At 39.6% G+C, this 12,926-nt stretch overlaps 1 protein-coding gene across 10 annotated transcripts; it reads right to left on the bottom strand.

Moving 5' to 3' along the window:
- Positions 1 to 4,982: 4,982 nt before the first annotated feature.
- On the bottom strand, positions 4,983 to 9,105 carry LOC147631015 (uncharacterized). Of its 10 annotated transcripts, XR_015267511.1 has the most exons (5): positions 8,794 to 9,105; positions 7,068 to 8,650; positions 5,743 to 5,886; positions 5,407 to 5,517; positions 4,983 to 5,285 (listed from the first exon to the last, which is right to left on the bottom strand). XR_015267511.1 is itself a non-coding variant. In XM_086809348.1 (2 exons), exons 1-2 carry the CDS (start codon positions 9,041 to 9,043, stop codon positions 7,422 to 7,424), a joined length of 1,479 nt encoding a protein of 492 aa, XP_086665474.1. In that variant the 5' UTR covers positions 9,044 to 9,105; the 3' UTR covers positions 4,983 to 7,421. The 10 variants fall into 10 exon arrangements, 1 of the variants encoding a protein (XP_086665474.1); XR_015267507.1 differs by having other exon boundaries at positions 4,983 to 5,517; XR_015267512.1 differs by having other exon boundaries at positions 4,983 to 5,517; positions 5,743 to 5,855.
- Between the last annotated feature and the right edge of the window lie 3,821 nt (positions 9,106 to 12,926).

Raw genomic sequence — 12,926 nt, 5'->3', positions numbered from 1 at the left:
TTGCATTGTGAACCTATCATAGGGCTATATATTATAGTGTGAATATGGTTCTTATAATTGTTGTGTGAACCCATCATAGGGCTATATAGTTGGGTTTGTGGCTCATTTTTTGTAGATAGAGTTCAATGGTGGACTCTACCCTGGGAGTGGAGCCTCCCAAAAGGAACCCAATTTGTGTTAACCCACTAGCAAGTCACACCAGTTATGGTTGTGGAGTGCGTGGTATAGGAGGACACGTATCCCATGATGGTGTAGGCTTGCTAGATTTCTTTGGTCTCTAGCTTTCTAGGGCGGCAAATAACTATGTGTTGTTTGGAGCCTATGGTGGCAAAAACCCCTTACTTTTCCTTTGTTATGACATGTTGATCAGATGATTGTAGTGGCTTGGATGTGCTTCTCGTGCATACAATTGTGAGTTATTGATCTTGGCAGACACACATCTAAGTAGACTCTTACATGGGGTGTTACAGTACACCTTTGAAAATCGATCAAATGTGAAGAGAGAGAGCGAGAGGGTGGTAGTGAGAGTATCAAGCAAACATACAGGTCAAAGCAATCTTAAGATAGGATGAGAAAGAAAACAATTTGCCATTTTATTTAAAATGGACACAAGCTTTTGTGCCATGGGCACTCCATTCAATATGATACATAATCAAGTGTTTCATGATGAGTCACATTATCGAAAAACCAAGGTTTACTTTTCCATGTTACGAACTGCGAACATAGTAGTTAGATAACAAAAAAAAAGATCCAATAGAGAATAGATTTTGAAAAGAATAGTAGCTGACTATGTAGCTTTTTGTGGATGACAAGTTCTATTGATTGATTAATATAATGTGCATTTGTTCGAGAGGGACATTTTTTCTAGAGTACATCCTTAAAAGGAAAGATTGTGCAATATATTAAGCAAGTAGATAAGCAATCAATTACAAGGTTGGGTGGTATAATGTCACAACTATTATCTTACGTAATGCATGAACTTATAAGTCAAAATATGATGGCTAAATATCCAAATGTTACATGGGTGCTTTGTGATGCATACTTTGAACTTGAAAGATATTGGTAAACTCAACTTCGTTCAACAAACATTGATTGATGCAAATTTGTGACCAAGTTCATCAAAGAGAATTAATCATGATGCCTTGTTTCATTTGCACTCTGACATATGTTTGTAAACATTTTGTGTAACTACTACATACATTGTTCTGAAGAGATTGCAAAAAGTGAAAGCTAATTCAGTTGAAACAATCCCACATCGACAATGAGAACATCGAATGGATAAAATTTGAGAAGAAACTATTAAGTACAACACTTTAGTGCAAAGGGAGAAGTATCGATAAATTTGATAGAACAACATCAACACCCACACACCCATGTCTGCCACCGCTTGCACAGGGAGGAATCGAACCCTTAACCTCGGGACTCTCGACTTCCAACCTTTCCATTGTACTGACTTCCAACCTTTCCATTGTAGTGACGCCTGGGTTGGCATCATTAAGCCTCTCAATCTTTGTTTACAAAGAGATTCTTTGTTGTTGAAATTTTATGTTAGAGATTCTTTGATATGCCATAAACAAAATCAAAGATTCCCAACACTTTGCTCAAAAAGAACGAATGATTGACTCATTGGAAACAAATACATACACCTCTACATGGTGAAACTTTTGTATTAGATCTAGAGTGTCAACTCTATCACTACTCAAAAAACTCAAAGGTGATGTGTAGTCAGTGATTGCGAGGTGATGCAGTGAGTCATGAAGGTAGTGCTAATTATTCTTCTTTCAAACGGCATGTTCTCTCTGTGTAATTATGTTCTCCGGAAAAGATTGTCTTTCAAGGTCGACAAAGGCGGCCTTAATTATACGCTTGGCTTCATCATGATCAATTTGATCATTATTCTCTCATACAGTATAAATGCATAAATCAAATTGATTTAAATACTATGAATAAATAAAACCTTACACATCACAAAACAAAAATCATATCGCGTACATGAGCAACTTAAAAACTCCATTGCATCAATATCATCATTTCACTGTATTAAAATTTAAGTATATAATACAAAATTTATAACTTGAAGTCACACAATCAAATCTTACAAAGTTTGACATTTTATGCATCATCTAGGTATGAGCTTTATTTTGCTTGAGTGTGCAAAAAGTTGCTCTCGGATGGTTGGTTTAGCCCATTTGCTTAAGCAGCAATTGTTGAAGCTTAAGCTAGGACAGTAGGTGTTTGTTGCCACTCGTACCTTTGCAACATCTTTGTCACTCTAGTATATGGCACTAGTATCTTTGAAACATCTTTGTCACTACTCTCAACTTCTCCAATGTGGCTAAAGTGTCAAGGGTATCCTCATATAACTTTAGAGTGTCCAATGGTCCTGTCCTGTAACTATAAAGTGTCAAGGGCATCCACAGATACCTTTAGAGTGTCCAATCGTCCTATAATTGGTGGTGAAGGTTCTTTTAATTGGTGGTGAAGGTTCTTTTACTATAGCTTTCCGTTTATCCATCATTGATGAGGAGATTTAGGAATCTTGTAATCAAGAAAACAAATCCTCATTTCTCATATTACAAAAGATCATAGAAATTTGCATTTGCTTTGATTTCAAAGGCAATTTGGAGTAAATTTTACTCCATCTTCAACACTCAGTGCATGATGGCACTATCAGTGGAATAACAGAGCTCTACTTTAGATAGCTAAATTATATGACATCAATAGAGAAATTGAAATGTAACAAGGTATGGCATGTGAGAAATTATTTTCATTTTATGTGAATCACTTAATCTAGATGTAGGATGCATCTAATCTAAGATGTGTATTCGTGTATGACAGAAGGAGCTAGGATGTGCTTAAGATAGATTGTATATGACAATAAAACCTAGGATACGTGTATCCTGGTAAAATTTTGGGTTTCAATTTAAAAGCCGAGTATTTTAATAAAAATAAACATAAAATCATATGAAAAAATTTATTCCAAATTTTGCAAATATACATACTTTCTCTCAAAAAAGATCGCATTTAATCCCAAAAAGGTTATATACATATATATATAGAGAGAGAGAGAGAGAGAGAGAGAGAGAGAGAGAGAGAGTGTGCGTAATTATAAATGTTATTCCAGCACGGCATTAGTCAAGGTAGCATAAAACAAGATATCGAAATGTGCACACAAAAAAAGACACACAAAAGTGTGTTAAATTTGTCTTTATTTTAAAGACAAGTCTACACCACAAGGAAGTATAATATGTACACAAAAAAAAGATCTATAAAGATCAAAAGTGTTATTTTTTGCAAACTAAGCCCCAAATGTGTACAAAAGCTACAAGAAATTGGCATATGCACACAAATTGACTCACAAGAGATCAAAATGCATAGTTCAAACTATTTTATTAAAATAATGAATTGTCACAAATCAACTCAAAAAGACTCAAGATGTGTAAGCACAAACTTAATAGGATGTATCACAAAATGATTTATAAAAAATCAAAAGTAATTTGATTTTTTTTTTTTGAAGTAAATAAAACATTTTAAATTTATAACTACAAAGATAATAAATAAGAAGCGCTTTTATCTTATTTAATATTTACAACAAAAATAAATTAAACTAAATTAAATACTAATTAAATTTTCAAAGGTTTTTTAACCTAAAAAGCAAGGTGATAGCAATCTAGAGAATGCGTATGAAAAGCCTCGACTTTTATGGGGAAAGCATTCTTTCATTGCGAAGCATTTGTGAAAAAAATCAGTTCACCAATTTAAATCGAGGAATTAGCAACTTTTTTAAATAAAATTATGACTTTTTTATCAATTCGTACGAATCAAGGCAACATCTAATTCAGCATAAATTCTATTTACTAAATATATTGTCATAAAAGATAAACATATTATGTATACAAACAAGGTAAAGACCCACATCTCTTGATTCCTGCTGATCACAGACAGTCATGGTTGATAGAATTACTAATGATGCATCCTTGATTGCATATGAGACCACTAATGGAAGTGGGGAAAATGCCAACTCTTCTCATAAGATAGTATGTGAGAAAGACAACCAATTGACTCATTCATGGAGAAGAAAAAAACCCAGATGAGAGCAGATATTTCAAGCTTCTGTGTATAAAAAGGATATATAATTCTCATTGTTCAACCCGTAAGTTCCAATAATGCTCGTCACAGGTATGGTTTCTAATTAACTTTTCGTCTATGGAAGACCACACATTTGACCCCCGAGTAATCCTGGTCACAAGTATGGTTATAATTAACCTTTTCCTCTGATGGAAGACCACACAAAACCTGTCACCTGTAGGAACTACATTGTGTCTCGGTGCAACTTTCATCCTGACACAAGACAAAGTGAAGAGGTGAATCAATAAGTCACATCCTATCACACAACTGCATTAAAAAACTTGGAGGGAAGACTAGCTTCAACTTGCAGATGCCCACAGGGCCGTCATCTTCTATGCTCTCTCTGAATATGAGCCTACTCAGCGTGTGAATTTGAATGTACGAGACAAAGTGTGCCAATGCTCAAGCATTTTTGCCACGTCTTGAGAGGATATCTTGAAGACCAAGCAAGCCAAGACGAGCACCGCTTACAAAAGATTGAAATAATATGCTGACCTATAGAATCTTTCAAGGAGGCTATGGTTTGTTGAGCTTGTAGCCCTTCATAATGTCATCTCTAGAGGAACAAAATTGCACCCAGCTAATATGAACCTTTTAAGAATACTCACAAAACAGGAAAGCTAGCCCATGAGTTTGATTTTCCACCTGTTTGTAAGAATCTACAGCAATGCCTTCAATGCAAAAAAGGGTCAGTCGGCTCGAAAGGAAGTTCTTGATTACAGAAGCAAAAGCTTCCTAGTGAGTGAGTCCGAGTGGTTAGGGGGTCAAAGTCCCATGCTGAGATCGTGTTTCGGCCCCGCTCATTATAGCCCCCAGTGCAACACGTGATGAATAAAAAGCCAGACTCTAGCACATCACCTCAACATACCACTTTATAAAAAAATTTATAATTTAAAAAAAAGCTCTCAATGAAAAATATCCAAAATGAGCAAAGGTGGAACTGAGTACTTTGTCGAATGGAAAGGTTTACATATTTCGGCAAGAGCCACTTTGAATGCTGATTCATTAGAGAGGCTTGCAATGTACACTTTTAACAGCCCTCACCGACGGGCACAGCTGCTAACATCTACAATCTGGTCGAAGTCCCATGCTGACATCATGTTTCGGCCCTGCTCATTATAGCCCCCGGTGCAACATGATGAATAAAAAGACGGACTCTAGCATATCACCTCAACATACCACTTTATAAAAAATTATAATTTAAAAAAAGCTCTCAATGAAAAATATCCAAAATGAGGAAAGGTGGAACTGAGTACTTTGTCGGATGGAAAGGTTTACATATTTGAGCAAGAGCCACTTTGAATGCTGATTCATTAGAGGCTTGCAATGTACACTTTTAACAGCCCTCACCGACAGGCACAGCTGCTAACATCTACAATCTGGCCACAACTGCACTTTCACAAATGCGATTTTAATAGCCTTCACCAATGATGACCACAGCTGCCGACACCTACCCACCTGTGCTTGAACAAAGCATTTCAAGCACCAACGTTAAAAGTTTTGACAACCCTCGGTATGAACCTTGTTGGCTGTGATAATTTGGGGTGTGGTCAAGGAAAGGAGATAGGGTTTGCAAGATTATAAAATTATGGATTGATGGAAATAAGCAAGTACCTTATCAGGAGAGGTCAGAGAGACCCATTGTTGCAAGAGTTAAGAGAGACCCACCGCCTTGCAGGCTTGCAATGTACATATTACAACCCGTTCAATCTTCACAAATGCTCTGCCTGCAATAGTTACCACTCATCACAGCCAAACCTGCAGCCAATCAACTTAGAGCTTGGTAACACCTGAAGCCTAAAATTTGGCAACACACTCCAAACACCAGTGATAAATATGGACCTCTCTAATTTAAGTGCTCAAGGGTTACACCTCGGAACCTACATCAAAGACCATGCAGCACAGGTGTAGCCTTGCATCTCACGTTTGCATACACTATCACAAGAATGATCCCAGCCTGCCTATATTACGCGACTTCCACACTGAAGCTCCAGAAGGGTATACTCATGTGTATCTACCAATTCATCTGATTGGGCATCTACCCAATAAATCTGAGCAGACAACCACACCATTCACAGCACAGGACCTACTTGCATTGCTAGGACACTGATGCAGACCATGCATGTCGCCAACTTTAGACCAAGAGTTTGGCTTGAAGATTGTGTGCATGAGAGAGGCTCCACCAGGCTGGTAGGAGCAGGTCTAGCATATCAGATCATAACTATTTACTCCTCTTACTAGGTGGCAGAAGAAGAGAGGAAAAAGAAAAATTGGTGGGTCCCAACAGGAAGAAGTCATTACTGCAAGGTCTCACTATTTCAAGCCTCCCTCAACACTGTAGAGACAAAACCTTCGACTTAATCTAGCATATAACCTCTGATAATGTGTCAATGGCAGCCAAGGCAACTTGACAGTAACTTGAGAGACATTTGAAAGGCGATGAAAATGGCATGACACAAGAAACCAGCAATCCAGGTTAATGATGCTACAAGCAGCCAGCAAAAGCCAGTGCCATTGAGCACCATGATGTTCATCTTACATTGCGCAATTCAACTGTATACTGCTAAAGCATAGCTCAATCTCATGTAAAGGGCATTTTAAAATATTGCATTGCAGCATCCCTTGCAACACAATCAAGGCAAAAAGAAGGTGGGATTAAACCCTAACCATTAAGAGGGCCAGTCCCTTAAGCTTTAATCTAGTGCCAACGCCTTACCTTGGATCAGAACAATAGCGCACATTCTCAAAGTCTAGTTGTGCTCAAAAACTTGCTTTGTCTAGGAACCAGCTTATGCAACCATGAATCTCAAAGAGGTGCCTCTCAAAATCTCCACCACCGCAGCTTTAGTGAATCTCAATGCTAAGTGCAAGCAGATTCCTTATTTTTCTTTTGTATATCTAATCCAGAGTACAAAATACTGTGAAGAAAGAAGGGATACCTTACAACATCTGCATATGTTAAGACTCCAAAGAAAATGGCTAGAGATCAACGGAATTCACTTCAAAAAGGAATGTACACAGCTTGGACCTCATCATGTAACACTGCCTTTTCCCTTCTCACATGTTGAAGTACCCAAAATGCAGAAAACCAGCTTTTCACTCTTAAACTCCACTGCTTTTGACTTTGAAACTCCACTTAGTCATATTCCTATCCCATACATGCACAACTTGTTGGGTAGAGGAACCACCTTAAAGCATGGTATACATGCAAACCCCTTGCACTGTACACACAAATAATGTGGTTCTCACTGCACACATTTGTAATTGATAACTAAATAGCTGTTATGCTCACACTACTGAGAGCTTGTCAAGGTCTCCTCTCCAGTGTCTTCGTCGTGTTGCTCCAGCTGATGGTGATGATGTTGATCATGGTCTGAAGTCACTTGCTCCTGCTGATGATAATGTGGCAGCTGATGATGGGATGCCATCAAATGGCCACTTTTTTCCACTGAGACAGACCTGGGAAAAGTGACAGTACTGTGTTGCCCCTGCTCCTTTCGATGCTGTGAGAGGAATGGATGATGAGGGGTTATGAAGGAGGAGGAGGTGGGCATGAGGAAAGGATGATGGGGGGCATCTAAGCCCAAGCTTGCAGAGAAGCCACCTCTAGGCATCAACAGAGAAGCCATGCCAGTGGGGACAACCAAAGGGACATTCCAAATTGCGCTGTTGCTCCACATTACACCTGCTGAAGAGCTCATCCCTGCTGCTACTCCTCCGCCTGCTTCAACTGTGGCTGTAGCAGGATGGAAAGAAATGGCCGCCCGTTTAGCAGTGGGAAAAACAGAACTCCTTACTGCTTCATCATCATCATCCTCATCGTCAAGATGTAGTGCATCATCATCATCGTCCCCATGGTACGCCTCTTTCTTGACAGGGTGAGAAGGCGAAAAGGTTGTGTTCTTGACCTTCTTTCTTTTCTTCTTGCTACGCAAAGCTACTTCAGGAGGGGGTCCCCTTTCAGTAAGCCAATGAAGGCCCACAAAACCACCACCACTGCTGCTGCCATGGGTTTCCAAGCTAGGTTTTGTATCATGAACATCTTCTCTGTGCAGAGGTTCTGCATCTTGGGTTTCTCCCATCTCTTTCTTTGCAAGGAAGAGCTGAGGGGGCAGTGCGAGCCCATTAAAATTGGTTCTCTGACCTTGCACGAAGTGCTGTTTGTGCGGCAAAGAACCGGAGCTCAATACCATGGAAGCAGGAATCGTACCTGTGCCTGTGGCAGCGATGATGGAGGGCTCCGCCTGCCGGAGAAGCCACTCTATGGTCTCTCCATCCGACTTGTGGCCGAGCTCCCGCGTAAGCTGAAAGACTCGCGCGGCGCACATGACCGGCAAGCGGATACGCCTCCCTCTCCCATCCACCTTCGTGTGTCTGTCCTTTGACGAGATCCTTGAGCTTTTCTTTGCAAGAACGCCAGCCCCTGCCCCCGCCTCCACCAGGGCAAGTGGCTGCTGCTGCTGGCTTCTCTTCACCATAGCGGCTACACCTTCTCTTTCCTCTTCGCCTTTCTTTTCGTTCTCTGTAGCACAAGCAGAAGCTGCTAAAGAACTGCCATGCATGCAATCAAACCCTAAGGAAACTAACGCCTTCTCAGAGGACTCATCGCGGCCACTGGCTATGGCAGCTACCATGGCCTGCACAAGGGAAGCAGGGTGTCCATACCTTTAGCAGTCTGCAGATGATTATATGAAGAGGCCATGGAAGGGGCAGGGCGATGGTTATGATGAGGGGAAACCAGGGGCATGCTGGTGTAGGAGACGCCGTCGTCGTCGTCGTCGTCGTCGTCATCTTCAGCAACAAGCGCGTGAGCGAATTGCAGGGTTTTCTTTGTGCGTCTGTGGGGGTCGTTGGGAGGAGGGGGGGCGTGGTGGGCAGAAGGCGAGCTCATGCTAGCCAGAAGAAACTGTTCCATTCACAGTGAGAGCAAAAATGGTGGTGTTAAGGGCTAAGGAGGTGCTTCCTAGTGCTAGAATCATCGACGTTCCACGTGGACCCAAAGGTCATCCAAAAGGTCCCCCCCGAATCCTAAAAGTCTCGATGGGTTATCACGCCTCACTATTTATCATGCTATCAATGCACCACACATGATCATGGAAGCTCTCCCTTGGGGCCTGTTCTCACGCTTTCCAACACCGCCAACGCTGTCCCACAATGTTACTTCCACATGAGGCCCTCTCACTAGTTGTTCAAATATACCTCCGGTGGTATTCTTCACCTAGTAGCCTCTCCAGACCTCTTTCATATTTTTTTTTAGACATGTTACAGCATTGTCACTCCTTTGGCTTCATAGAATTAATTATGGGTGCAAATACGACTCCACCAATGGGCTTTCCAAAAATCACGAGAACAAGCCCTTGGTTCCTTGTTGAGACCTAAACATTGTATTAAGCAAACAGACCTATCCAATTGGTCAAGGTGTTAGCTTGTCAACCAACTGTTACAAGTTCAAGTTTGACATTTTGCAAAGAATGAAAGCTCCCTCTGCCTTTCCAGCCTCCTACCTTTGTGAGCCGAGTGATTGCCATGCGGTTCACAAGGGTTTCCACTGCCTTTTTGAACCCAACCCAAGGCAACTCATTTTTTAGGGTGGCTTCACAACACCCACTCCATCAATCTGGCGTAGTAGCGTACGTTCATACAAGGTGACTTCCATGAGACTCATAATGAGCTCGTGGGCTCAGACAAATGCTAGCCTTCCCAATGGTAGCCTTATCAATGGATGCAAGTTTAACCACTACCCCAAAAGCAAGGCTCAATCTTGCAATCACCAAAACCCTTATAGGTTTTGGGGCCTTAGCCCATTTTCAAGAAACCAAATACTTCTTTCAATCCATGTTTAAACAAGCCATAAGTGCTGCGTTGAATGAAGGGCTTCAAGACATGTTCTCAACACGAAAGAAAAAAAACACGAGTTCTAGTTCTTGCAGCTTCATGCGTCTTTTTAAACTCTATTGTTTTCCAACAAGATTAAAAAATGCCTTCATCTATAGTCCATGAAGAGACCTTGTAATGTTTTTTTGATGGACACAAGTTGCCTTAGGTTTTTTGGCATGTACATCTATGCAATACAAGATAAGTCTAGGTCCTCTTATTTATATAAATATATGTAGCATCTTCCCCAATTAAAAAAAGATACTTCATAAGTCTCTATTCATAGGTTTCTAGTGCCACTCAACTCTAAGAGGCTAGCTACACAACAAATAGAGGGCACTAACAAGGATAGATAATGGAGATCCTTGCACTCTTTTCTTCTATTGTTTGGTGTAATATGTATTTTTAGAACCCCCACCCCCATATGGCTTGAAGCTTTTTTTACCTTTTGAGTATTTGAGGGGAAACAAATAGCCTTCTGTTACTAAAGTTATAACATTTCTAAGATTTTCAAGTGATGAGATTCAAAAACTCTTATTCTAGGACTTTATGGAAAATATGCCTTAAAAAGTAAGTGTACTTCATGTTGTTGCAATGGTATGGCATGGACGTTTGTACCTACACATCTTGGAGATATTAGCAACATTAAGGGGATTTACACATCAAATTTCTTGGCCAAGCTATGTTTTAAGGGGGGCATTGCATTAGGATCCTCATATTTGAGATCAAGTTCTTAACGTGCAACTCTCTATTTCATATGACCCACTATTTAAGTCCTTAATGTGCAGCTCTCTATTTCATGTGGTCTATTACAGTTCCCCTATTTATGACTATTTCCATGGCCATGATCTCAAAGGAGTTTTATTTCAACCATGGGGTTTCTTTCATGCAACCCATATAGCATCAATAGTGGAGGGCTCTTCTAATTTTGTATATGCATGAGGTGCTTCTAGATTTAGTATCCGTAACCTAACATCCAAACATTAATATGAGAATCTCGTGGTGGCTTGTTGTCCTTTGGTACTCCATTCTTTCACTCACTTGTAAGCCAAAGAGATCGTTGAGGAGAGAGGATATTGCAAAGGCCCCAACAACAAACACAATAATTATTCAAAGTACATAAATGTCATTTGTGAAAATGACAAAAATAAATTGATAATTCAATATACATGGATGATATTTCTGGAAACACATGATAATTCAATGTACATGGATGCCATTTCTGAAAACACATTGAGAGTTCAAAGTACATGGATGTCATTTGTGAAAACATATTGAAAGTTCAAAGTTCATTGTGAAATCAACAAAAGAACTTGAAACTATTATTATTCTCTTATTGTTCTTGTTATGGTGATGGTAGGGTGGGGGCGACTTGACTAGCATGTCTTTGAGGGAAAAGTGGTTGCATTGAAAAAGAAAATGTTTGCTTGCCAAGAGCTCTCCATAAAATCCAAGTTATCAAAATTTTCCTTTGATTGTCTACAACTAGCTCACATTATTTTCAAGCATGGACGGTTAGCTAGGTCAAGCATTCTCATGGCCAAGATCTTTTGCATAGTGTTTAAAGATCTCATGGCCAAGAGAAGTAACTTGTAATGTAATTCTCGTTTCCTTTAGAAATGTGTAACCATGAAAATAAGTTCCCCCATTGGCATACATATAAAGGTACATTGGTTTCGTAATCATCCATTTTGTAAATGATAACCACTTCAACTTTCATTCTCCATTAATATTTGCCAAATAGGTTACGTGGCACTCCTTCATAAAACGTTGTTAATCCTAGCACGGCTCATTTGGGCCTCTCCTTAGGGAAGCCCGATTCATCTTGATGATGAAGAGTTTAAAGAAGTTGATATCCTTAATATTTGGGACTTTAAGAATCATCAACCAAACATGCACACCGATTTGTCATGTACAAGTCAAAGAAACATCTCAAAGTGTGACAACCTCAACTAGCTAACATATTTTATTTTATCATTATAGGAAGTGATATTCCTTTAACAAATTCTACCAAAATAGCTCCAAATGTGGGCATGCCCTTAGAAATGGTCCAAACTAGTGAAAGGTAGCATAGGAGCATAAATTGGCATACAAAGAGTCCTTTTGGCTAAAGACATTTGCACACCTTAAGTTAGCATGTGGGCATGCAAAAAGATGAACACTCGATGAACATGATGAACACCGTAAGTTAGCATGCAAAAAGATGAACACTTGATGAACATGAACATGGGCTCAACATCACTCTAAGATGATCAAGGAAATGGTGATGTACACAAAATTTTGACCAACTACAATGGTCAAGAGTTGACCCTTATGGAAACTTGAAGGAAGTTATGCGTAGGAGGAAAATTTTGGCGATGCCCCCTTTTGAAATCATACACCAAAGTTCACACAAGGGCGTGAAAACTAGAACATAGATGTAAAAGTAATGGCTTACAAGAGTTTTGTCATTTTCTCTTTTATGGAAAAGGTGTGAAAGAAACTAAGACTAACAACCAAGATTTTACATGGCACTATCAATCCATAAAAACATATTGACTCGTAATTTCTTTTGTTCATTTTTCACATAGGGCCTATATGCAACTTCATGATTGTGCAATTAAGTAGTCTTAGCACCTTATTCTAGATAGAGTATGGCCTAAAGGAACTGATGGCATGTGATAGGATGCCAAATTTGTGCTTATAATGCTAATATTCAAAGTGATCACCCACTTAGGTTGCCTCAAAAAGGGGAAGGCAAGAATAGTAAGTGGAGGAGTAGGAGGGAGGAGAGGATTGTTAAGACTTATTAATAGAGTTAAAGGAAAAGCCAAGTTTAATCTTTGTCCCATATATATTTTTTGAGGATACGTAATATAGGTGTAACCTAGGTTTATAGACATAAGCTAGCTCATGGGTTTAGAGCCATGCTTAAATTTATTTGT

The sequence above is a fragment of the Cibotium barometz genome, chromosome 15 (genome assembly GCF_041138505.1).
Source record: "Cibotium barometz isolate CiBa-2024 chromosome 15, ASM4113850v1, whole genome shotgun sequence".
NCBI lineage: Eukaryota > Viridiplantae > Streptophyta > Polypodiopsida > Cyatheales > Cibotiaceae > Cibotium > Cibotium barometz.
Note: the sequence above shows the minus strand (reverse complement) of the source record. Positions and strands in the feature narration are given on the sequence as shown.

Bases quoted from the DNA above. Each gene is read 5' to 3' on its own strand.
- LOC147631015 (XM_086809348.1), bottom strand. From the start codon at position 9,043: ATGGAACAGTTTCTTCTGGCTAGCATGAGCTCGCCTTCTGCCCACCAC. The intron at 8,651-8,793 runs GTATGGACACCC...CTTGTGCTACAG, and splicing joins TCATCTGCAGACTGCTAAAG to AGAACGAAAAGAAAGGCGAA.